The following is a 26,650-nucleotide window of genomic DNA, read 5'->3' on the forward strand; positions in this document are numbered from 1 at the left end:
GCGGCGTGCAGACAGGCCGCGTGCTCATGATGCACGACTCGCACGTGCCATCCGTGTTTGTGTGCGTGCGCGTGTACGTGCAAATGGAGGCATAATCCTGTCTCCCGCGCGCTTGGAAAAGCTTCTTCTCTGGCAGATTAATGGGGCACGGCGCACGCTTCAACCATCTGTTCCACGAGTGGCATCCCACCAGCACCAGCGCCTCTTCTCGTGTTTTTTACAGGACTCCTTTGTGTCTCCACGGAGCAGATCTGCTGTAAATACAACACCGAACTTCCCGCTACAAGTTTCAAATTAAAAATCTTGAACGCAGCTTTTATGTCGAGTGCGTTTTTACTTGTTGTGCAGAAAGACATTCGTTTTATTTGGTTTTAGCAGATTGCCCCTTAAAATAAAGCAAATCAGCTTTTCGACCACCATAGCTGACTGAGATTATGTTTGATTCCTAAATATAAATGGATTAATTTTTTTTTTAAACAAACACAAATCGATTCCGTTTCTTATCCCTTTACCCGTTTAATAAGAAATGCCCTGGTTAACAGGTTATGTTACCAATTTCCACCTTTTCCAGGTGGCTTTGGACCCGAAACCACACATTAGGAATCCGCGGTTTTGGTTTCTCTTGTGCATATCAAACGACACCTACACAAGTATAACCAGGGGTTACGCAGGGATTAATTCTTCAGACATGATTGCGCAACAGTTTTAGGTTACTCACTTGTGTGGATCACAAGGAACCTTTCCAGAAGTCCTGCACTTTCCATTTATGCACTTCACAGATATACTGATCTGTGTCTCTTTATTAACTCTGTTAGTCTCATTTGTGAAATATAAGATTCTTTAATCATTCAAATAGTTTCAACATGTCAAATCAAGGCAAACATATAACCATGTTACCCTTTTTATGCCCTGAAAATGAATACATTACCTAGTTATATTCGCCCATGGAAGACCTGTATTGCATTTTCCTTTTATGAGCAGTGTGATCAAATACACAAAATAATATAAGTCTCGAGCAAAGAGTTTGGTTGTGTTTATGTTGTTAAAGCTGAGGGGTCGTTTAAAACACGCACAAACTGTGCAGGTAAAGTTTTGGCATCGATCATATCAAAGGGTAAATGGACTTTGTTCCAATTTTCCAAACATAATGGAATCCAGTTTATTTTTATTTAGTTTTGATAAGTAATAAACTGTCATCTGAGCTGCTGTTTGTCAAAAAGGGATTGCACATGTTTCTACTTTTTTTTTTTTTGGTGTAATATATTTGTGTATACTGGTAAATGGGCTGTAGTTATATGTGTTGCAATTTCTGCTGCCCTCTTGGCCAATCTCTGTTTTAATGTCTATGAGATGAATAAAGGACTCTGCCAAAAACTGATCGCAGCTCCTACCTTGTGACAGAGATGTACTTTCTATCTCAAAATGACTTCATATCATTGATGTGAGATCTGTTTCAGATGTGTTTGAAAGATTAGAGACCAGCAAGTCGTTTACAATAGTTTAAATTGTTTGGGAAATACCGGAAATCACTTTTTTGGCAAACGATCCTTTTTTTTTTTTTTTTTTGCCGAATAGGTCAGGACATATTTTGTAGCTGAATAAACATCAGTCAATAAAACTTTGGGACAGTGTCTCGTGGGACAAAGGATAAAAATGCTTTGCAGTCCCACAAAAGAGTGGAACACACAGAAACACCCTATTTGTCATCATATGACTAAAGTAAGGGAAATATGACTTCTTTATAAGGAATTCCCAAAAAATGTCCACCTACATTCAAAAGTCCAAAATGGATAGTGGGTAAGTACTCACGCAGAGGCTTACTGTTTACAAAGGTCAGGAGCAGCGGTTAAAGAGGAACCTTCTTTAACTTCACTGAAACCTCTTTTAGAAATGCCCCCCACCCCCCAAAAAAGAAGAAACGCCACAAGGGCGTCACAGCGCTGCGTATCTTTCACTTTCCGGGCAATAAGCCAGGCTGAAAGTTCAGTTTATTTCCACACCATAAAACTTTCACCATGCGCTGCCTTCCACTGGGACTAACTTCCCATCACAGTTTGTTAATATCTGACCGTTTCCAGATCTTTCTGAAAATGCATGCCAACCTTTGAGCTCTACGCGCGACCGCCTCGCCTCCCCAGCTGATGCAATGCGCTCCTACCGCTAGAGGATAGTGTCGACTTTGATAAGATTTAGCTCTGGATTATTAAAAAAAAAAAAATCTCAAGGCTATTTCTGAAGAACTTATTGGGGAGGGGGAGAGTGGTGGGGTAGAGATGTCCAAAATGAAGGAAAAAAAAAAAGTCAAATGGAACTGAGAGAAGCAGCTCACGACGAGTAAATGACTGACTTTTCACGCTTTTTCATGCACATAAGCAGCTGATTAAGATGATGCACGCTGTGCTGCTGTTACAGTTAACTATTCTCGTGTATACCTCCTTAAAAGAACGACCATTTAAACTGTGCTTTACATGTGATTATATGGGGTCATAGTTTATCTTCCTGTTAATAATAAAACTGTAACTATACAGATAAAGAAAAATGGGTCTGGGTAGTGGGTCAAATGGCAGCTTTTACACAACATATATAGTTTATTTAAATTTTATATACTTAAAAAAGGTCTTTAAATTGATTGTCTCCATTATATCTGCATAAGTTTTAGTGTGGAGGATGTTCCTCTGCAGTAAAACGCAGCTCCGTTTTGGGTTGTAGGTGTCGGTTCCATTTTTATAAAAGGCTGAAGAAACATTTTTTGTTTTTGTTTTTTTGCTACTGCGCTGAAAGGTCAATGAAGGAGCTGACTTGAAAATATCTGTAGATGTTTTTTGGACATGCGCAGATGGGAGATGCCATATTGAAAGACGTCGCTGGCGTAGCTCGCGCGAACGGAGAGGGAGAGAGAGAGAGAGGGAGAGAGGGAGAGAGAGAGAGAGAGAGAGAGAGAGAGAGAGAGAGAGAAAACAGTGGGGTCACGAGAAGGAGAGGCGACAAAAAAAAAACTTGGACAGGTAAGACAGGTGACGGCGCCGGCGGTCCTGGGGGGGCTTTTTCGGGGCTGCAGCGTTTTTTTTTTTATTGTTTTCGTTGTATCGGTGAAATAAACACAGGCAGAGTTATTTTTTCTCCTCCTCCGCTTTGAAACAGCGAAGTGCTCCAGAGGCGGTTTCTGTAGAAACGCGAAAATATAGTCGCGAGCTTTCGTTCGCGAGCCCAAGTTGCTCAAAGTGTCTCGCACGCGCTGTAATTAAAAGCTTTCACCGGCGGGGAGGACACTGTCTCGTGGCACTCTCGGTAATATCGTTTATTGCGTTGTTTTCTTGCCTCTGTTAACATGTGTTGTGCCATTAACTGTTTTGAAAATAACATAAATTAATATAATTCGCAGGAAAAAAATGCACTGAGTCGCTGCTGGCGTGTTATTTAATGTGTTTTTATGCTCTGTTTTATGGCCGCGACGCAATTTTGTTTGGCGTGAGCACGAAGTTGTTTTTAGAGATTAACGCCAGAAATGACTTATTGTCGTCATTCTTATATAGATGAGTCATGTGGGATTTTTTTCCGTCACCTTTAGGTGCGTAAAAGCCTTCGGAAAATACCGGACACTGCCAAAATGTCAAACCACTTTCAACATGGCGGGTTATGGTGTTCGTAGGGGGAAAACTGCGCCTTAAAATCTTTGAACGAGGAAAAAATAAAACGACGGCAGATAACGCGCCCGGTTCGGTTTCTTTTGGTGGACATGGACGAGGTTTAATCAATTAAATTCAAAGTGTGCATTTGGCAACTCCGTGGGAGTTTTTTTCCGCTGCAGTTTTGAGTGTGCAAAGTACATGACCGGAGTGCCAGCCAGCCTGCTGGTCGGCTACACCCCTCACAGCCTCATCTTCCTTATGTGCACTTAACGTTTCCTCTTTCACTTTTATCAAAAATGCTGCGGCTCATTCGATGCTTCTAGATCGCACTGTGTCAGGTTAATACTGTTTTTCCCTCAGAAAACCAACAGGATGATTTTATCCCGCATTCCCCCCCTCCCCTGCAGTCTTAGATTAATATGTTGATGTTGGCACAGTCGGGCGAGGATACTTTCTTTCGCGGTGTATTGTTTTCTCTGGAGGGACATTTTCTTTTTTTTTTTTTTTTTTGCTATGATTAAGCAGATAATTGGGTAAAACCGCAGGCGTATTTATTTAATTATTTCGCCTTTTTTTCCTCTCTCTTTTTCGGGCTGCTTCGCAAAATCCGGGGTTTTACTGGCTTTGCAATATTCCAGAGGATTCCACCTCCAGATTAAATTCGTCACCATAATGAGCAGAAACAATAAAGACTGCGCGTAACGGAGCCCAAGATAGACGTTCAGTATGAATAAATCATGCTTTTAGACTTCTTGTGGCTCCAAAGATATTTTTTTCCACGACGCTGAGTGGGAATGCGTGAGCGCAGGCGTGCGGATAAAGGGAAAACGCCTAAAACGAGCACTTTTAAAGGGGGTGAAATGAGAACATGGCCATAAATGTAAAATATATATGATCCATTTTCTCCATGGTAGAGATCAATACGAGTCACGAGCTACTCATTATTGGTGGTTTGGCTTTTATTTATTTATTTTCTTCTACAAGAGCCATCCAACTGCCATTTATCACCTCACTGTGCTTTGATAAGGCATTGTATGCTAATCAACTGTGAATGTTTCAGGGGAAAAAGCAATCACATATTCTGCACAGATAAGGGAAGCAAAGATAGAACGACAGAAAAAAACTGGATTCTTTCTTTCTTTCTTTCTTTCTTTCTTTCTTTCTTTCTTTCTTTCTTTCTTTCTGTTGGTGGCACACTAACTCCCCTGTATTTGAATAAGGGGAGGACTTAGGCAAATATCATCTTCTCCTCCTGCTTTCCAAAGTCCCTGAGCTGCAGGCTGTACATGTTATGCAAGTGTGTTTTGTAGGAAGTTGTAAGAAAGTTCTGGGATGAGGGAGTTTCACCCCTGGCTTCCTCTCTCTTTTATTTACTTATTTATTTATTTGTGGTCCTGAGGGGCAGATGCTGTCTGTGCTTCATCATTTTATACTTACAGTCTCAGTGAGTGATCACAGGCAGTTGTAATTGGGGAGTAAAGCACACTGGATGCATTGTGTGCTCTATGTTAAAACAGCAGGAATCAAGAGTTAGAAACAGAGGACAAATTGTTATATGAAGACATCCTGTTGCCAAGAGGAAACAACTCTTGGATGGGTCTAAAAGAGGAGAACCTAATACGGAGTAATGCAATAAAACCCAAGCCCATGCAGTGGTAGTTAAGCTCCTAAATCCCCTATTAAATCTTTGGCATGGATGGCTTTAGAGAAAGGCAGGAGGACAGCACGTGGATGCCCGAGCGCCCCATCAGGGGCTAATCAATTAAAAAAAAAACCTCTTCTCAATCCGAGACAATTGGGGCACAAATGCCCTGCGTCTGAGATTAAACACTCGCAGACCAGTTTAATCCCCTGGTGACCAATCTGGGCTGTTTCCTCCAGGAGGCTGCAGGTCAGCAGGCTTCATCAAGTACAGATGCAGAACTACCATTAAATAATAATAATAGTTAATAATAATAATAAATGCTCCAAACATTGAGACACAGAGTCAGGAAAATGGCTGTGGATGGTTTTCCATCCCTCGGGGTTTAAAAACTTGTTTGTCTACTGAGAGACCGATTTAAGAGAGAACTCAGCTTGCTCTTGTATGGAGTTGTCAGTGTAGAAAAGTGATTAATTGTAATATGTCATTTTATGGAAGATGATCGAGGGAGGGGTTTGTTTCCGTGTTTGCAAACTTTTACATGCATAGAAATTAATTTTAAAAGCTCTGTCTTGTGAAAACTAATTGTAAAATGCCTATAAGCACGTAAATGTGGGCTTTCTTTCCTCAAGAGCCCTGGGAACTCCTCTATTTGATAAAATGAGCATGTGTGACCTTTTATTCCAGAGCATATTCAAAAGTTTACAAGGATAATAAATATGTGGAGTGACTTCTAGGGAAATGAGCAATGGAAGCCATAAGTATTTGAACAATGACACATTTCCTGTTTTTTGTCTTTGACTTCCAGCGTACTGAAAATAAAACTTTCAGCTTAAATGTTTCAAAGGTGTTCTCATCACGTAGTGAGCTAATTAGTGTGGGGAACGGTTGGTCCTTTTTCATACATTCTGCTTCCAATTTCAGGGAAGTGCAGGTGGACAATGATAGGGCTGCAGTTGCTCCACTTTTCATCTCATGTGGTTGCTAAAGCCCTCAAATTAAAGCTCAAAGTTTCTTTAACCGCAGAGCTAACTCTCTGTTTTCAGTTCAGAGAAAATGACCTACAGTATTGAAGTAAAATGGCTCAAAAAGGGGGGTGCAGCAGAGCCCCCTAGTCTGTATGCAGGATCTGTTGTGCTTTATTTCTGTTGAAACAAATTAGATGGGAGTGTTGAGAACAGGTTCAATAACACCAGTGTTACTGGCTCATTGTTTCGTGGCTGTAACTTCCCTTCATTTATAATGTTGATTGGGTGGAAGTAAAGACTGGAAACAAACCAAAACATTTTACATATCTGTTTCATGGATAGAAGAGAAAGTGTGTTTGAAATGTTGGATTATTAAGTAAAATAGTCAACAGACAGTAGCCTTTAACTTAAGCGGTTAATAGGTTAGTGTGTAAATTGCTAATAGTTATTGCACACAGCTCTTGTATTGCTCTGGGTCCCATTTTCACATCAGCTCAAAAACCCTGGAGATATTCAACATATGATTTTTTTTTTTCTGTTTTTAAAATCATTAACCATAAAAAGTATTTAAAAGATGTCAGTCAGGCTTCGTGTTGTTTTGCTGAAGTGTTGAAATAAGCTGATGTAGAGTGAATGTGACATTGAAGGTTTTTTTTTTTTTTTAAGAAAAAGAAACCATTGCGAGAGTTTCTCCTCCTCCTACTGTTTGATAGCAGTGTTTGAGCAGTCTGATGAGTTTAATGAGAGCTGTGGAAGGCTGCTGACGACAGTGATGTATCAGTGCTGAAGATTGTAGTGCACTTAGGCAGTGAGTGGGGGAGAAGGGCAGCAAACAGCAGCGTCATGTGAGCCAAATTAGCTCAGCGTGTTGTTTACGCAATGGATGTACGCCGGAGCCACTGTGGGACGTCAGGGGGTGTGTATTCTGTGGTGGGGGATGGCACACACACACACACACACACACACACACAGACACACAGTTAGTTGTGGAGACTGTCACAGCCTTTGTACTGCAGCCTCACGGCTCTACACACACTCGCAGCTCAAACAGGAGCTCAAGTGTTTCCATTTTCTGTGGATTTTAAGGCTCTTTTTGGAAGCAGGACTTCAATCTGTTCTCATCGGAGGATTGTTGTATGCATCCTCATAATTGTGTTTTATTTATTTTCCCCCCGCATGGGCGCACATCAGGTCGGGTGCCTCGGCTAATCACGGAGTATTTTCTGCTCTTTTGGATATTGATTGTCAAAGTTGAGGGTGCCACCCCGTGAACTTGGAGTTGTTTTCGTTTTGATTGAGGATCGCTGTGTGACGGCAGCGTTCCTCAGCTCTAATTGCCAGGTTGTTGAAAGTGGGTGTAAGTTGGTGAGTGATTCACTGGTGATGTGACTGCCTGACCAAGAACAACCACCAGGCAAGTGACAAACATAGCCTGTTGTTGTGAGGATAATGAACTTTTGCATAGTGTTGATTCCTTTTGTTTGTTTTATTCATACATTTGTCTTGTATTCCTTTAGGTTTTCATTTTGGGACTGCCTGAGCTTTATGGCTTAAAATACCACTTAAAAAAAAAAAAAAAAGCATCACTTTTAACATCTGCTGCTGTCCTGGCTTTTTAAGTGTATTTATACAAATTAAATGATACACTGCAAGGAGTGATAGTCAGTTGTTCCTAAGCAGCTCCTCCAGTTGTAGGATTTGCTAATTTTCTCTGTTTTTGTACAAGAGGGCTAAAGAGTAAGATATCCTTTATTGATTCCTGTAGGAAATCATTCTCTGCATGTCACCTATCTGAGCTGTGATCGGCAGTAGGCGGCAACTGTGCACCAGCTCCAGATGTGAGCAGGTGCCTCGGTCAAAGTCACAGCAATGGGAGAATTAACTTAGCATGTTTTTGATGCTGTGAATATACATTAAGGCACGAGGAGAAGATCCAAACTCCACACAGAACGGCCCTACTGTGAGTGCACTCATGGTTGACACAGACAAGACATTTAAGGAGGACTCTGTGAAAATGTTGCTATATTTTTGCATGATTTAGTGATAGTTATAGCCTAAACAGTTTACTAGTCGATGTGGAAGTGGTGAAACGGCTAAAGGGATTAGCTGACTAAAGAAAAACAGTGATACATAAAACAGGCCGCTCAGTCACATTTAGATTTAGATTTGAGTTTTGTGAGTAGGAAAAAAAAAAAAACTAACCTTTGAACAGCAGGGTGAAGTTTGCTAATCAACACCTAGAACCATGTTTTACCTGTTAGGGTTTGCATTGTTAGCAGGATTGCAGACAAAAGAAGTCTAGCAAGTGGCAACAATGTCTACAGGTGTCTTCTTCTTTTTTTTTTTTTTACTAACAGAAAGCCATGAGAAAAAGATTCAAACTTAATATCCAGAGTCAGCTGTTTTTAGTTCTCCCTTTCACAAACAATACACAGTTAACACATTTACTTAACTAATGATAGAAAAGATAAAAAAGGAGTGTGGTTATGGTCATTACAGCTCAGTGTTACACAGCTCAGCATCCTTCATTATGTGTCAGAAATACATATTTACAGTCAGGCAGTATTTCTTCCTTTGTCTTCCATATGCAGTTACAGTTACATGATTCTGCACTTCTGTGTTATTCTCTCACCTCAGATACCTGTATGCATATTTTCTAGTCACACTTATTTGTCGACCTGTTTGCTTGGTTGTGTTATTCCAGTTTTTCTACTTTGTTTCACTCTGACTGGTTATCTGATGCAGTTTTGCTGTGATATGCAAATACATGCAGCATGCAGGGTATTGGAAAGGCACACAGGCAGAAGATGTTGAGGAGGGTCAGAAAGTTTTTCACTGGATTTTAATTATGGAGAAAACCAGTGTGCTTTTTGGTTCTTTGGAAATATCTGCTGATGCGTTAATTTTCTCAAAGTGGCTTTCTTTTCTTTTGGGGTCATTAAGACAAAGTGACTGCTGCTGCTGCTTGTGGTAACCGGCCACTTCTTCTTTTGTTTATTCTTAAGAAACTGGAAATACAGCGTGCACAATTTCTGAGGAAATCCACATTATAATAGTACTTGTTTATTTGTGCAGACCTCAAAGTTTTTGTGAACTTTGTTGTTCCGTTCGTGTTACTGTAAGTGAAGAGCAGTAAAAATCTTCTGTTTCCTGGAAGGATCTTGGACTATTCTGGACAGAGGGCAGTTTGAAAATTATCTGATTAAATTAGAGCTTTGATTGAATTTATCTCTTCTGCTGCAGGGCTGTTGAGGAAGGCGAGAGATGCTGTGAATTGAAACATCTCAGGTTTAAAGGTTAATGCTCACCAGGAAGTCGAAGGGGCAGGATGCAGTCTCGCACTCAGGAGCAGCCGCTGGCCCTCACTACAGTGAAGCCACACTATCCAACCAATGGGAAAGAAGAAGAGATGAACACAGGTAAGACCCAGAAGCATTTTCTTTATATGGCCAAGGTGGTTTCATGATGCAGCCCTCAACAGATCAACAGATTGTTATGGTTGACATGGATTTAAAAATGCACGTGAGGAATCTCTTCGATAAGACAGGAAACGTGAAACGGCATCTTGTCCCATCTGTGTCACCTTCTGATTCTGTTAAGTCTGCAGATTTTAATTTTAGCTCTGCTATAAGGCTCCATTGGCTGTTTTTTTGCTCAGATTCATTTTCCATGTACTCATGGCTTAGTCACTAGGAGTCTGTAGTTTTTTTTTCCCGTATATTTAAAGATGCCTGACGCACGTTGGAACATCGGCACCCATACTGTTCTTTGTAAGCCTGCTCTCAGCTTGATATGACACATTTTGAGGGTGTAGTAAATATACAGAGATGCGCTTTACTTAAAAAAAAAAAAAAAAAAAAATATATATATATATATATATATATATATATATACACATAAATCATGTTTTTCAACTTTTCAAGATGATTGTGAATCTTGTCCCTATCTCACAATGATAAAGAATCCTTTTAAAAATTCCTGGATCCAGATCACCACCGATATGTAATCAATTGTTCTTTGTACCTCCCTCCACCTATCGGTGGGCGAAGTGAAGATACTTTAATTTAGTTTATCTAACTTTGAGTGAGAGTATACAGAGGTTTACAAACAAAAACCACACAGTGCAAGGCTCAGGTGTTCCTATCTATAGAAAACGGCCTCTTTGTCACCTGAAATGTTGTCAGTTCCTCTTTTGATTATATTTTCGGACAAAGGTTTTTTTTATTTTAATAGCACACTTGCAGCATCTGCTCTTATCACATAATCATTTCAGTTAGTAGTTAAGTGTTGCATGCAAGAAAGCGATCTGTTTAACCACCTCACAAATGTTGTTATCCTTCTTGCTTATCAGACTCTTTGATGTGTGCCAGCCTGTAACAGGGCTCATATATTAGCCAGTATTCTTTATTTTTATGTATAACATGCATACTTATTGCTGCAATTGGACTGAAAATTCCATCCATCCATCCATTCGCTTCCGCTCATCCTGGTCAGGGTCGCGGGGGGGCTGGAGCCTATCCCAGCTGTCATAGGGCGAGAGGCACGGTACACCCTGAACAGGTTGCCAGCCTGTCGCAGGGCCAACACAGAGAGACAAACAACCTTTCACACTCACATTCACACCTATGAGCAATTTAGAGTAGCCAATTAACCTAACCCCAGTATGCGCATGTTTTTGGACTGTGGGAGTACCCTGAGGAAACCCACGCAAGCACGGGGAGAGCATGCAAACTCCACACAGAGAGCGGGAGAGGCCTTCCAGTGCTTACCACTGCGCCACCATGCTGCCCAGACTGAAAATTGAGAGATTAATTGTTTAATTTCCTGGCAAATTATTTCACATGTACTGACCTTATTTTAAAGAATGGAGTCAGAGATGCTATGCTGGAAAAAAAAACTATGTGATGGCACCATTTTCCAAGAATTTTTTTTTTCTGCATTGTGAGTCAGTCTCTACTTAGCATCAGTGAAAAGTCTGAATTTTGGTTGATGATAAGAAACAAGTTGTGCTTTAGAATTGTACTAATTTAATAATATACAAAGAAAAAACTGCCAAAGTGTGTGTAAGTGTGCATTCATGAGAAAAACAAGAGCAGACATTTCAGTCTATTAGAAACAAACTCCTTCAAAACATCAGTTTGCTACATCTCCTCTCATTACACAGAATAGGTTCAGTCGCACAGTTTTCTGAGGAGTCTCCAGAGAGTCAGTACACACTGAAACGCACACAGCCTTCACACACTTCACTCACACAGGAGCATACTGCTGGGGGGGGGGACTGACGCATGCCTCGAATGCATCAGCTTCCATCACCTTCAGGAGAAACATTAATGACATTATGTAAGACGAGCTGTAGCATGCTGCGCACTCGAACCACTTCCAGATAGTTTGCTGTGGATTTTGGGTTTAGGCAAAATTAGCTGTGAAATTACAGCTGTGTTTAATTACTACCTGCTTTAGGGATGCACTGAAATACAGGCCAACATCAGTTTAGGCCTATTGATAAATAAGATGACATTTTCCAGTGGTAGTGTCTGGTGTTTATGTTGTATAACAACAATTTTATTTATTTATTTTTTGGCCTTTGTTGGATAGTGCGACAGTGAAGTAGGCAGAAAGAGCGGGGGTGGAAAAGGCATGCAGCAAAGGGCCGCGGGTCAGACTCGAACCCAGGCCACTGACTTTCAGCCCTAAAGCTGTGAGCTAATGTGTAGTATGATGAAGCGCTGAAAGCTCCAGTTGTTATTATTAGTAACATTTCCTTGTTTTCTGGACACAAATAAGGGAATAAGTAACAACGTAAACAAAAAAAAATGTTGCCATCAGCGTCAGCCGTGGGCTGAACTGTTGTTTTAAACATCTGTATTAATCCGTTAGCTTTTAAATGAAAATGTATATTTGGCCTCCCACCGAGTTTAATGGTTAATGCTCAGTTGACTCTTGTTCATTTAGATGCAGATTCAATGGAGGAAGAGGTGGAGTTTAACTGGGAGGAGTACCTGGAGGAGACTGGGGCCGACGCTGCCCCTCACACCAACTTCAAGCATGTGAGTGACTGCCTGCAAACTTCACCTGACATTTTAATCCTTTAAATAGAGCCTCATAGATAAGTGCCCTATGCAGAGATCCTTTAACAACACACTGGAGAGAGCCAAAACAGGGCAGTTCAACAGAGGACTCTCGGTGCCTTTGTTTCCATGTGACGCACAAGTTGTTGGGCGTCCTTTGCTGTTTTTATTGTTTTGTTAATACGATTGTAGGCAGCTAGTAAAGTGCCAAAGAAAACATGACAATAGATACAAATAAATCCCATAATACGGGCTGAGTGTTCATTCACTTTTCCAAAGAATATATTTGAATCTTATCATCGCACCCAGTCTTTCCTGTTCTCTTGCTCTGAGGTAGGTGTGGCAAATGAAAGAAGTCATTCTAATGATATTAGGACATTATGATAGTATCACCCCTGTAGCATTTTTTTTTCTCTTCATCAACGGCGTGTTCACCAGTCTTCCTTGATAATCTTAGACTGCCTTATTTGTGGCTGTCAGGCCCGGGCCAGTTGGTTCTGACACAAAGACTTAACATGAGTCAGGAAGGGCTTAAAGTCTCAGTAACCTCCTTAAACAGCTGGATGCCTGGCAGGTATTACTTTAGAGGAGTAAATAGTGAATTTGTTGAGGACTATTTTCTGTTGGGGGAAGCAAGAGAGCATGATTTTTAGTGGAAACAAACAGTACTGTGTGTGTTCATCGTAATGAATACCAGCCAGTGCAACAGCGTTGCTTATTATTGTGTTTTTGTGGTAGGTTTTGAGCTTTCTGTCACAGGATTAAGATATACTGTATCAGACTTTGGAGGCACAAACAAAAGCTTGTTTAAATGGATTTAATTCATTGTTGGTTTTGGTCTTTTTTGTGGAATTAACAAACGAGCAAAACAAAGTGTATTTCCAAACAAAGAGAAAAGTGTATCTGCCAGTGACCTCGAAAGATTTGTGTCTCTAATAGGAGTCAGTTGTCCTGGTCTGAGAGTTGCAAACACAGTAGGGATGATTCTGATCTTTTTTATGGAGTTTGTTCATTAAGCTTGTGCTTTGTGTGGTGTCTGGACATGTCATCTTTTTCAGTCGTATACTGTGTGGCAGCTTAAGCTGCTCTCTTCCAGTCATGCCTGCTTGAAAAAGCTCTCAAATAGACCTGTGAGTTCTGCATGAAATCATCAGCTTGACATTAAGAAGGTTATTGTGTAGCTAATATCAGAACACAAAACTTGTAAGTTAAAAGCTCAAGCTCAATGACTCAAGTTTCACTTTTGTATATTTGATGGGGTAAACTCTCAGTTGTTTGCAACGAGTTACTCATTTGGTGTGCAGAAGTTTAACGAAGACAGTAAAACAGTTTCGAGTAGACACTTAAAACATTTACATGTTAAAAATTAGCAGTTTTTGTGCAAAAATCACACTAAAAGCTGTTTGTCAAAGTGGCAAATTACTGAGCATGTTAGACATGACTGCTCTGCAGGATGCCCAGATCTTGGCTAACAGTTTAAATTCTGAGGAAAGCTGCATTATCAGATATCAGCACAGTTTGCCACAGCAGTGAAATCTATATACTCATGATTGATGTGATGCAAACAGCAGATTTTTCCAAAGTGGAAAACCCTTACTGAGAGTGAGGAGGTGGAGGAGGAAGGTACTTTTCTCGGCAGTGACTCTATAGGCCAGCTGTGCTCTGCTTTGCTGTGATTTGCTGGACTGAAGTTGGTTCAGTCTGTCGTAGTGGAGGGCATCGGAGCCAAGCCTCGAGTCAACCATCAGCGGCTGTGTTGCCTGTCTATTGTGTTAAATCCACTTGCTGCTTGTTTAGTATCCATCCAACACATCCAGTTTATCTTTGTTTTTTTGCTTAAATGTTACTGTTCAGTATCTGATTTGACTCGGCAGACAAACAAGACATGTGGGTGAACTGAATTCTGTTTTTTTTTTTTTGTTTTTTTTTCCCAAAAACAACACTTGTTCAGCCAATTCATTTTCTGCTAAATGTTATTCAGGCTCACGCTAAGCTCAGCAGAGCTACTGCGATGCCAAAAATGAACCTAACTGACAAGGCAAAGCTGAACCAGCCTAAATACATTCATTAGGAGCTGGAAATTGCACTGTTTCTGTCTGCTTACAGAAACCACAGCAGAAAGACTGGTGGGGAAGTGGTTTCTCTTTGAGGACCAGTTGAATATTAGAGAAGCTGAAACTAAACACTGTGTGAAATATGGTTAAAATATGTTGTAATTGAAATTACACATTTAGTTTAAAAAAAAATCTTAATTTTTAAAAGTTATTTTAGACCAAAACATTTTGACTTGGTGTCTTGTATGGCATGTTAGTATTTAACTTTGTGACCCTAAGTACCGCCACACCCTAAAGCAGGGGTATTCAACTCCAGGCATCGAGGGCCGGTGTCCTGCAGGTTTTAGATGTGTCCCTGATCCAACACACCTGAATCAAATGGCTGAATTACCTCCTCAGTATCCAGTCAAGTTCCCCAGAGTCCTGCTAATGACTTCTATATTTGACTCAGGTGTGTTGAAGCAGAGACACATCTAAAACCTTCAGGACACCGGCCCTCGAGGCCTGGAGTTGAATACCCCTTCCCTAAAGCCCTAGTCGCGCAAGCCTAGAGACTAGTTAGTGCCCCCCTGGTAACCACCACTCACTCGGGAAAAATGTGTATTCCCTGTGTGTACCACCTAAATGATCACAAAGAGGTTTTCGCCCAGCAATAGCCAGAAATCTCGCAACAACTCACCAACCAGCCGGGGAATACAATTTTTTGCTAGTGACCAGAGGTTGCTCAGGGGTTGCCAACGAGTCCTCTCTTGTTCAGATTATTTAAGAACACACCATGCCAAGATATGCCATGTTTTCAGCTTATTGCTCTTTTGAAATCACCTTTTTTTGCTTGTCAAATTGCGTTATCTTTGCCTTTTTTTTTTTTTTTTTTGAAGATTCAGCTGAAGAAATTGGAGTAAACTATGTGTTTCTGTGACAGGCTGCTAGTAACAAAGTGTCTAAAGATACAATTTAAAATAGATTCTTTGAAAATGAGTAAAAAAGCAGCCAATCTCCAAATAAAATCTTACAGTTGCAATTGCTGCAATCGAGTCTGGCTCCTTGGAAGCAAAATACAAAGTAATGAGTGGTGGCTCAAGACTTTTGCACAGCACTGTATGTCTGCTGTAATTGTAAGTGGTCTAGTGCTGGTATATATACGTACTGGTTTACTTTGTCTTCTCCCTGGTCTCTCTCCTCGGTGTCTCCCTCCTCCTGTGTGCAGCACACACACAGCCCCGCTGTTCTGCCTGTGCTGCTGCACAAATTAGAGATTAGTGTTATTGCAGATGGCACTACATGAATAGAGGGCAACATTAAATTGTAACAAACCACCCCCACTCTCCGCTCCCCCACATCCCAGTCACAGTAGCTGGGTCTAACAGCTTTCCTGGGTGGATTTTTGGTTTCTGTAAATGGTTGAAAGTTCTTTGTGACTCAAACTAATGATGCTTTTTATATAAAAGTCTTTGTTTTTCCACTAAAACAGAGGGTTAGTTTTAGAGTTAGATCACTGATGACCTGGACTTCACAGGGTTAATAATAAATACAAAAAAAATATAGCAAAAACTTAGCATAAGTTTACTTGCAGTTCTCCAAAAAAAAAAAAAAAGTCACCCTGTAGCTGAACAGTTACTAAGCTTTTCCTCCATTAATACATTACATCACATCGGAGGGCCAGATGGGCGAACCTAGCTGATCCTGGATGCGAGGTCTTTATCTACCTCAGATGGCTGTGTGTTTGTGCGGCGGAGCAGCTGTCCGCTCTGAGGAGGTGCACAGCGCTCAGCTGCCGGCAGGACAGGCTGCAAAGGTGCAGAGGTGTAAAAGATGTGTGTCAGTGTTTCAGCTTCTTTCATCGCTGAGTGATGAGCGTAATAAAGCCGAGATTAAAATATGTGAGTTTTACGAGTCCGCCTCGATGTTGGACAAACTGTCTGTGGTGATTTGAGAGGCTGAGGTTTCTTGGGAACTTAAATTGCCTTGTTGGTAAGTGGATTGAATCACTGGGAAACAGACCATGAATTCCCCAGAAAAATGTGATTCAGTAAAGTGCGGCCCTCATTTCTCTCTGCCTGGACAAATTGAAACAGTGTTTTCTCTTGGGCTTGTGCACACACATCCCTGCACACAAATACACACAGATACACACACACACACACACACACAGAGTCAGTCAGTGTTTGCTGTTGAGGCTGCCCGTAGCTCTCTTACATAAGCCAGCCAGAATGATACAGCACGTTTACATTGTTGTAGCAGGAAGTCACGGGGCCATTTGTATTGTGTTTATTTCTAAGATGTTGGCTTTTCCATTCACTTGTGAGTGTTTTTCTTTTCTTTTTTTTTTTTTAGTGTTGAATGTGAACATCCTGTTGGGCTTGCAATGTTCTGGAGCCTCTGGCTATGGTGGAAATGCATTATTCTGTGCTGCATTCATATACAGATTTATTGCTTTTGCACAAGGACAAACTGAGGAACTTTAGCCCAAAGACTTTTTAGGGTGTTTTCTGAAAGCAGGCTTGGTGATCACCTATACCCACCTCACCTGCTGTTGGTAGTGCCATGAAGCAGTTTTTGGGCACTGTCAACACTCAATCCTGCCAGTTAATATGTAATATGAGGTGATACGCTATTAATAAAATATTGCCATATGAGATTAGATATCACACTGTTCTTTAACCGCTTCCTTCAAGGAGGCGATGTGATTGGTTTTGTTTGTTTTCCTGTTTGTTTGTTAGAAGGAATACTCAAGATGTTTTCCAGAGGTGCTCAGTGCTTAAAACTTAAAAATGATTAACTTTTGGACTTAATCCAGATCTGGATGTGGATCAGGACATTTTTGGAATACCATGGTAGGGCTGGAAATTTCATATCATAACTTAACAAATACATAACAAACTGAAATAGGGGAAAAAAAACAGGAGGAATTGTCAAGAAAATATTACATCTGGATTTAGTTGTTTTTCTGGATACATGTACTCAGTCTGCCGATGGTGTGGAGGGAATGTTCAGCCTTGGTTGGAGTATGGAGTCTCAGACTGTTCTTGTTGGTTATTTAGTCAAATGTCAGAAAATTCCAATCATAGTTTTCCAGGGCTCACGAGGACATCTCTGTTTTATCCAATGAACTGAAAAAGATTCCGTTTGCAAGACAGTAAGGGTCTGGAAATGGTAAATAAAAAATTCCATTCCTCACATAAGTAAGCATCTTAAAAAAACAGAAATATCCTGACCTTTAGTATCTAGTATAGATGAAATTCCAAAAGCACCAAATTGCACATGACGTATATTCCCACACTACTCCTGATAGCATCTTTGTGTTTGCCTATGCCTGCATGCTCTTGTCTTTCAGTCCTCATTCTGTCTGTTAGTAACACTGGTTTTCTCTCAGTCATTAGGATCATCAGGGGTTGTTTTCTTTGGCCTCCTACAGAGCAAGAAAAGACTGTAAACGGCTGTTTTCACAGGCTGCGTAGCACTTCCCATAAACTGACCTTTTATGTGTAAAATTAGTGGAGTTCCCTATAACGCTCTTCTTGCTAATGCATATTCTGAGTATTCAAAAAGCACCAGAACTCATCACCCACACAATGATATTTACATTATTTTGGTCATGCACCCCTACTGGCGCCACTTTAGTTCCACTTTTAAGACAGTTCCTCTTTTTCTTTCTTTTTGTGTCAAATTTACATAGTTTATTCCCTTTATTTTATTTTGGTTCATTTTTGATGTAGCACCAATAAAGGGTGGCCAGACAGGCTGTAAAGAAACCTCATGTTTATCAGCCTCATTTTAAAGCAAAAGTAACCAAAGTGGCTGCAAACCTGCAGACTGAACTGTGGGTCACGTTTGATATTTCATACTTCAGTTGTCTAGCACAGTTTATCTGTGCAGTTAGGGTTTATAATTTTATAATTGAGTGCTTTCACTTGCAGTTTTCATTTACTGATTTTGATGATAACCCCGGGTTTGTCTCCCAAATGTCAGTGATAGCTCTGATTTTTTTATTTTTTTGAGGAAAACCTTCAACACTCAGACCCGGACAGAAAAAACGATTCTTTTAATGTCCTGTTTTTTTCCCCTCCCAGGTGGAGATCAGTCTTCAGAGCAGCTTCCAGCCCGGCATGAAGCTAGAAGTGGCCAATAAGAGCAACCCAGACACGTACTGGGTGGCCACCATTATCACCACATGTGGCCAACTGCTGCTTCTACGCTTCAGTGGCTACGGCGAGGACCGTAAGGCTGACTTCTGGTGTGATGTCATGACAGCTGAGCTACACCCGGTGGGCTGGTGTGCGCAAAACAACAAGACCCTCATGCCCCCTGAAGGTAGGAAGAAATACTTTGATGCCCCCGTGCGCCCGAACCTGGTGTCATTCAGACATGTTCACACACACATGGTTCATATTCAGATCTCTGTATCACAAAGGGCCCTCTGCACCAAGCACAGTTTCTCCGTCAAGATAAATAAAGTTGCAGTGAAAGGATAGTGAAATACTGCTGCCTGTTGATGAAAATGTGCAAGTTTTATTTACATTTGTTGCAAAATCAGTTTCTAATACTTAAATACTTATATAATGCTTCAGTGACCTCGTCCTGACCACTAGGGAAAGTTGCCTTAGAAATAATGCCCATAAAACGACGACATCAACACCCGACTCCAACACAAGCTCTGATAAGAACTAAAACTGATCTGGGTTCAGTATTTTGCTAACAAAGAAGCAAGCTAAGGTTAGCCAGCCCGCCATCTGTGTGAGGAGATAAGCTAGTGTGAGTGAACAGCACCCAGAGGAAAGCTTTCATCTAGTGAAGTCTGTTTGTCTAGATGGGAATTTCACCAACTTTCACCAACATCTGGGAGGGGGGGGTTCCTCAAAGTTTTCAAGTCAAGTTTTCCAACACTTGAAGCGACCTTCCTCTGTGTTATCCGGGAGTCTCTGCACCTGCACTATTGTATCATGGAAAGGCCAGTAAAGACAAACCTGCTCATACACTTGTCGCCAACCCCAGTGTTACAGTGTAACAGTGTTCGCCACCTTGCTTTTTAAGTGTATGTAAGTCATTCTTGCTGTTTTTATAATCTGGCTTAAAACAACAATAAGAATAAAGAAAAAAATGGTGAAAATCTCACTTTAAACAAGAAATGATTTTTTTTTCTCTCAGTCTGATGGGATGTGACCAATGGACTGCAGCGTTTGTTTTTCTTTAGTTTCTTTATTCTGAGCAGTGCACAGTTACCATAAACAGGGGTTAGCTGCGTGTTGGGTGTGAAAACTATATAAAATGTTAGGGTAAACTTTTATTTTAATCTTTTAAAATAATAATGTTATTTAACTGATGAGCTTTGTTTTCCTGCTACCTTTTGCTTCAGTGCAGTGAGTTTTTCTCTTTCCTTGAGAAGGCAATGTTGTCTTTGGCTTGAAAATTGACAGTTGTAGTTGTGACGCTGACGTACACACACACACACACACACACACACCTCCCATCTTTACCTTTCAAAGAATGCTTCAAGTAAACTGAGTGGAAAGACAGGTCTCCTACAAGTGCTTTTTTTCTTTTTAGACTGCTTAACTGCCATTTATCTAACTGAAGCATCACACCCTCTCCATCCCATTCACCTCAGCCAGGTGTTAAATGAAGGCAGGTCACCTGTTGGGCAGAAGGAGCATTTTTAGTTTCTAAGAGCAGCATTTGCTCCTCCTCTCAGCCTTTCCCAAACAAAGCATCATCCTTAACTTCTTAAGAAATCTTGTCCATTTCACCATAACACAAGTTTGTCAAAGCTTTCACAGCTGAGATATTCCCACATGCAGCTCCCCCTCAGATAGATGACTCATCCTCCCAGGCTTGTTCAGAGCATTTATTTTTCTCGACACCTTCCTCTTGATGGATAGCTCGCGCCTCGGTCGTTGTGGAGATGACCTGGATATATTTCCACCTGACTCGAGTGTCCTCGCCCTCACACCAGCTCCGTGTGTCCTTTTCAGTCAGCGCCGTCTTTTCAGGAACTTGGTTCTAGCAGAAGGCGGTTCATACACTGTCTGTTTCCACAAGCTGATTCACGTTCACATCTCAGAGGGTGATCTATCAAAAAGAAAACAGATCCAATCTGCTTTTTGTGTGGTTCAAGTTGTGAAGCGGCATAGGTGAAAGCAGCTGCAAGTAATGATTATTCTGTTATCAATCAGTGACAGTATAATGATTTTAAAAAGCAGCCATTGCAAGTTCCCAAAGTCCAAACTGACATGTTCATATTGATTTATTTGTTGTTCAGCAACAGCAGTTCAAATATTAATGATATTTTATTTGAAATCACAGAAGATTAAGGAATTTCAATTAAAAAGAAATGAAGCAAAATATCAAAAGTAGTTAGAAAAATTTTGTCATTCATGATGTGAAGCATGTTTTTGCAGACTTACTGGATCTTTCTTTCTTTAAAAAGCTCTTTGCTTCCTCTTTTTTGATTTTATTTCTTTTTTAATTGCAAATGATCAGATTGTTGCAGTGATGTGAGCCATTTGATGATTGTTTTTAAATTACTTTCAAAGCAGATTAGCTCGTTAGATTTATATTTGCACATTCTTTGGAAACACTGTCAAAGAAATGTTTTTACATTCAGGTTGTTGCCTTTTCTAAATTATTGTTAGAGCATTTAAAGCATTATTATTATTATTATTATTATTATTAACATCTAAAAAGTTTTTATCCAAAATTATAATCATTATCTAATCTGCTTAAGGTGCCTACTGCTCATGGACCCAAATCAAACTGGTGTCTAAAGCAAAATGTCTGAGCTGTGTCTGTCCACCATCCACTCTGACCTCCTTCCAGAATAAACATTAGGAACAAGTGCAGAGATGCTCCTGGCAACTAATTTAATAGTAGTTTAAACAGGAGGAAATTAGAGCAACACACTAGTCTAACCTGCCAAACCTGCTGTACATTAATAAGAAAACATTAAATCATTTAACCAGCTAGCATTTCAGTGTCGTCGACTAGTCGTGCACATCCGTCACAGGCACAGGCAGGTTGTTATGCATAACCATGGGTGGCACAGATTTGCAGAGGCAGATGTATGCACCACCCAAAACCCAGCACCTTGCTGGAGGCATGCTTTGAATACAGAAGAAACAAAAGGTACAGTCAGAATCAGCAAAGGCAAAAACTAAAGACAGCCAGGCAAACATCTCAAACAGAGCAGGGCCACCTTTTTATTCTGCACAGAAAATTCAGCAGGTATTAAAAATGATTTTATATTTTCTCTCCAACGTGCTTCATCATCATCATATGATCAAAGTAGTTAAGCAGAAGTTAATTAAAAATGTTTTTTCTACTAAAAGTTGTGTGGAAGTTATACTTTAACTAAACACTGATATTAAGTAGCTCTCTGCGTGCCTGTCAAAAACCTTATATATATATATATTTAAAATAATGATGGATCGCTGACGTCACTGCATGTTAAATGATGCAAACTGGAGTCATAGATCATGTAATGGAGGCAGTGTTATTTTCCTTAAAAAAGCTTCTGCAACATACTGTCACCGTGTGACCCCTGAGAGTTCGTTTCAAGGATTTGCATCATAGTATACACATTTTGTGTGTGTGCGTGTGAGTGTATATAATCCTTAGTAGGCTGGAATATGAGAGCCAAGTGTGTATTTTTGACTGCTTGCACCTGTGTTACAGTTACCTGTTTTATTTGTTTCCTTTTTGTTTGTTTTTATTTCTCAGATAACATTTACCTAAGAAAAGGTAAGCAGCTCTCACAGAGCCTCTGACTAACTCACCTGCCTGGCTCACTAGTAGCTAACATGAAATCAACACTGGGTCAGCGTTAGGTCTCAGAGCTGCATGTACAGTGTGCTCCCCCCCCCCCCCCCCCCCCCCCTCCTCCCTCCTCTTCCTCTTTTCAGGGAGTGACCTCACAGCCCTGTTGTCATGTCTTGCCTCCTCTTGCATGTGGCTCCTTTCTAGCTGAATGTTGAGTGAGTGTGTCTTAGAAGAGTGATAAGTCACCCAGACAGACAGACAGCCACACACACACACACACACACACACACACACACACACACTGTTTGTGCCTGCTAAGACCAAGCTGTGTTTTTATGATAACTACTGCAGAAACGAAGCAGCTCAGTGAGAAGTGTGATGCTCTGATAAAGAGGCCGTCTCTCCGTGTGCAACAAACAGCGAGTTAGAAAAAGGTCACTAGTGCATGTCTGAAGCAAGATCAGAGGTTAAAGGACTGCTGTGTCTGCCAGATATGATGAATACGTGTCATCAGTTCTATGGGAGCTTTTTGGGGCAATAGTTTGAACTGCTGATGCTGTCTTTTGTTACAGTGAATCAGTCTGATCAAAGAAGAGCACAAACAGCATCAGTTGCCTGTGCAGTTTATAAATGATCTTTATCTGCATTAGGAAGAAGCCTTTGTTGAGACTTTCCAGATAGGATGTATACACAGTATAAAGTTTAGGAAGTAAAATTTAATAGTCAGATGTACTGTGTAATTTTAGAACTTGCATTTAAGAGTGGTGTGTTACTGCTTCCCCACCTTTTTCTTTGTTTAATCACTGTTTGCTTTTTCTTTGCATGGATGCAAGTGTGCAGGCGTGAACCATTTTCTCTGCTTGGGATTTGGTTGGAAATTGTTATAAAATATACATCAGGGCTTAAAGATGCTGCATGCTGGAATTCTGGCATGGAGCTGTGTTTGGCCTTTGTCTATGAAAAATAGACAAAGGCCAGCTACTAAAAAAATCAAGGCGTGTGTGCGTGCGTGCGTGCGTGTGTGTGTGTGTGTGTGTGTGTGTGTGTGTGTGTGTGTGTGTGTGTGTGTGTGTGTGTGTGTGTGTGTGTGTGTGTGTGTGTGTGTGTGTACAGCCAGGACCAGTATGTTGTAATCAGTAGACCTTATAAAAAAGAGAAAAAAGAACTACACTGTGGCTCAGTGAATTGTGGCCATGCTGCTTTCTTAAACATTTATAATTTTAGTTTTTTTTTTTTTTTTAATGAGTCATGCTGCGTTGTATTGTTGACATTGCACTGAAGTCTAGCGTGGCTTCATTTTAAATTGATAAGCAGGTTGTTTTTATAATTTATCCTTAGTTTGAATTTGTTGTATTCTCCCGTGCGTGGATCGCGGCATCATCTATTTTGTAAAGCACACTGGTTTAATGCATGCTATACAGGTAAACTTTGTTATTGTCATTACTTGCACTGATGTAAGGTCTAATTTAGCAATTAGCTTATTGTGCTGCATACAGTAATTAGAGTCCAATGGATGAACAAGCTTTGAAAAGTTTTCTTTAGGGAGAGCTTTTTTGGTTATTCTTTACAGTTTTTTTTTTAAGTAGTTTGGTCTTAGATACAAGGCTGCCAGGCTGTGGTCTGAGTGATGTAACACAAAACAGGTTAACTGCAGGGTTTATATTTAGAAAGCTTGTATTCATGTCTTTCTGAAAAAGACAAACAAATGCTCACCGTGTGCTGCTTGAGACAACTGTAACATTTCCCAGCAGCAAAAATCATTCTTCTCCTTAAAACTGTGCGCATTACAGTGCAGACCTGTCTCTCTGCAGGGTTTGTAACAGCGCAGTAAATACGGGGTCTTCTAAGGTTTTACAGAAAAACACCTCATAATCCTGACGCAGGTTAAGCATATGCTTACATACCATTTGGATTCGTAAATGCCACTGAAACTATTTTTATTTGATAACTTTTGAACCTGCGTACTCATGTGAGATGATGTGTCACGGCCGTATCAGAGCTTCTGTTTGTACAAAGATAAAGTGGGTGGGAGTAAAGCGCACAATAATGAGGTTTTGTTTGCACACATTGGTAGATATGCATTTTTTAATATCACAGCTCAGTAGCAAATTATGTGCCTTTGCTCTGGGTTACAGGCTTCATTTTGAAGACCGCTGCCTTAAAGGGTTCGTTCACCCATTTGAACCACAAAAAAAAAAAAAAAATGTTCCCAGTCATCTTTAGAGGTGCCTGAACTCATGAATAAAGCTAACATAGATGTGTGGGCCAATGGCATCCTTATATTTTTCATAGTTTAGGTGAAGCAATGTTAGATTATAAAAACAGAAGCAATTACACTTCAGATCTGTGAACCAGCGATAGCTCAAGAAAATGTAGACTATCAGAACTTTAAATTTGCACCTTTTGAAATGCTTCTTCAAGGTTTCATTATTACACAACACAGTGAAGCCACTGACAGATGCTTTTACACAAACCTGAGCTTTAAGAGGAGATTTAAAATGGAGCTGTGATTTTTGTTTTTTTCACCCTGAACTCTTCACAGTTTCACTATGACTCCTCCCGATTGCCTGACTGGTGGTGCTCGCCTACATTAAGCAGGAGCGTAGTAGTTTGCAAGATTTTCCACACAAGGCTCATTTCTAAAATTCAGGACTCCCTCCAAAAACAGTTTCACCTTCCTTTGTTTCCAGGCTGTGCAAAACCTGAATACAGGTTAATTTGCATAATTGATTTGCGTGGACAAACCACATCTAACAAACACACCTTAATCCCTTGTCAGACTTGCTTATTCAGTCATGAAACTCTCGCACACACACACGCACTCTCCCACTCAGCTCCTCCACTTCAAATGCTCCTTTGCTAACTAATGCGCTCAGCAAAGTTTTTGTGCTCATCAAATCAGCACCTGTTTTAATCAGTGTCTCTTTCTGCAAGAACAGCGAATGAGCGTGCAGAGCTCTGAGCGCTTCTCTTCTGTAATTTGCTTATTTTTAGAAATTAAAAAGTCATCTTAACGACGGTGTAAGAGGGGTGAACTGTTTTTTTTTGTTTTGTTTTTTTTCCCCACCTCACTTGTAAGGTCTTACTTCCGCTCCCGCTGTTGGAAAATGAGCTTATAATTATATGTTCAGCTGTTTCATGCTAGATTACAAACATACACAGTTTAGTTGGAAATTCTTTTCTATTAAAAGGCTGCTGCCAATTTTATAAGCAGGAAATTTCAAGAAAAACATGCAAACTTTTAACAGGTGTCTGCAGAGCTTGTTTACTGTCATCTCTGCAGGTGAGCCAAAAAAAGACAGTAAAAATGTAACTCAAACCACAATAGATGCATGTGAAAGTTTCAGTTTTTGAAGCTTTGGGGTCGGGCTGAGAAAATGAGGCCTCGAGCTGCTGCTGGGAGCTCAGTGTCTCATGTGCTTGTGTGCGTTTCTGTGCGTGTGCATGTACGTGTGTCCGCATGTGTTGAGCATGCATTCATTCATTCACATAAAAAGCCTTTTTAAGGCTACATCACAAGTTTAGTCATGTGGTAAGGTAGCTACTCACTGAACAAATCCTGACAGAGATCATTTGCATAATGAATTCACCACACTGCTTCCTGCCTGAGCCGGCTGGAGATGATGCTCTGAAATAGACGTGTTCTCCTCGCTGTGCGTGCATTGTCGTGTTGTAAGAGGCTGCATTTGGGCTTACAATCGCATTGTGGGGAAAAAAATGCAAAGGTCCTCTGATTGATCGGTTTGGTTTGGCAGACAACGTTTTGGTTTTAAACAGTGCATGCGTCGACATCAGCAAGTGAAAAGATTTATAGACCACACATTTCAGCTTTTATAGTACCACTCAGTACTTTGCTTTAATTGCATACCCCAAAATAATTGTGTTGTAGAATTTATAAGTGTTTTCTGCACTGATTAACAGAACAGTTAACAGTATTAACAGTATTTCAATCAGCTTATAAAATGGTATCAAATGGTAATCAACCTCTGAAAGTTAAACAACTGGTTGTTTTGCCCCACTATTAGTCCAATACCTAAAAAAATTCTCTTTTTTTATTATACAACTGAATGTTTGTTTTTTGCTTTAAAAAACTGACTAATGATCAAAACACTTACTGATGTTTTCTTTCAACTAACTGTTTTATCCAGGTGGGTAAAAAGGAGATTAGAGCAGCTGTACAAAGTGCACCAGATATGGATTTGAATTGATTTAAGTCTTGCCTTTGAAAAGAGTCAAAAAAATGAAAAATAAAAGGTTGTCATGTAAGAGAAGTGCAACGGAGAAGAAGGACAGAATTATGAGCAGATTAAGTGCAGCGAGAAAAGCAGAGAAAAAGCAACAAATACAAATGATGTTGATACTTTTACAAATACTCAAAATGGCTTTAAGTTCTGCAGGTAATCCTGCAGGTTTTTACATATTTACCTTAAATATGTTGCATGCAGCCTAGTCAATTATTCTTGTCAAAGTTGAAGCCGCAATTTTCTTTTTGCAGGAAACCTCCACTGTTGAGACGGATGTGGAGGCAGTGATTTTA

General features: G+C 40.4%; 1 protein-coding gene across 4 annotated transcripts in view; it reads left to right on the forward strand.

Annotated features, from left to right (window-relative positions):
• The window catches only part of sfmbt2 (Scm like with four mbt domains 2), a 69,041-nt gene that overhangs the window by 7,640 nt on the left and 34,751 nt on the right, over positions 1 to 26,650 (forward strand). The window contains exons 1-5 of one of the 4 annotated variants that reach the window (XM_030720126.1): positions 2,919 to 3,005; positions 9,483 to 9,658; positions 12,192 to 12,286; positions 18,432 to 18,672; positions 22,075 to 22,095. In XM_030720126.1, coding sequence (XP_030575986.1) covers positions 9,568 to 9,658; positions 12,192 to 12,286; positions 18,432 to 18,672; positions 22,075 to 22,095 — 448 coding nt within the window. In that variant the 5' untranslated portion in view covers positions 2,919 to 3,005; positions 9,483 to 9,567. Of the gene's footprint in view, positions 1 to 2,918; positions 3,006 to 3,189; positions 3,289 to 9,482; positions 9,659 to 12,191; positions 12,287 to 18,431; positions 18,673 to 22,074; positions 22,096 to 26,650 lie in introns of those variants that run through there. The other 3 variants (XM_030720125.1, XM_030720127.1, XM_030720128.1) reach the window with 3 other exon arrangements.

Source organism: Archocentrus centrarchus, chromosome 23, assembly GCF_007364275.1.
Source record: "Archocentrus centrarchus isolate MPI-CPG fArcCen1 chromosome 23, fArcCen1, whole genome shotgun sequence".
In the NCBI taxonomy this organism is placed as follows: domain Eukaryota; kingdom Metazoa; phylum Chordata; class Actinopteri; order Cichliformes; family Cichlidae; genus Archocentrus; species Archocentrus centrarchus.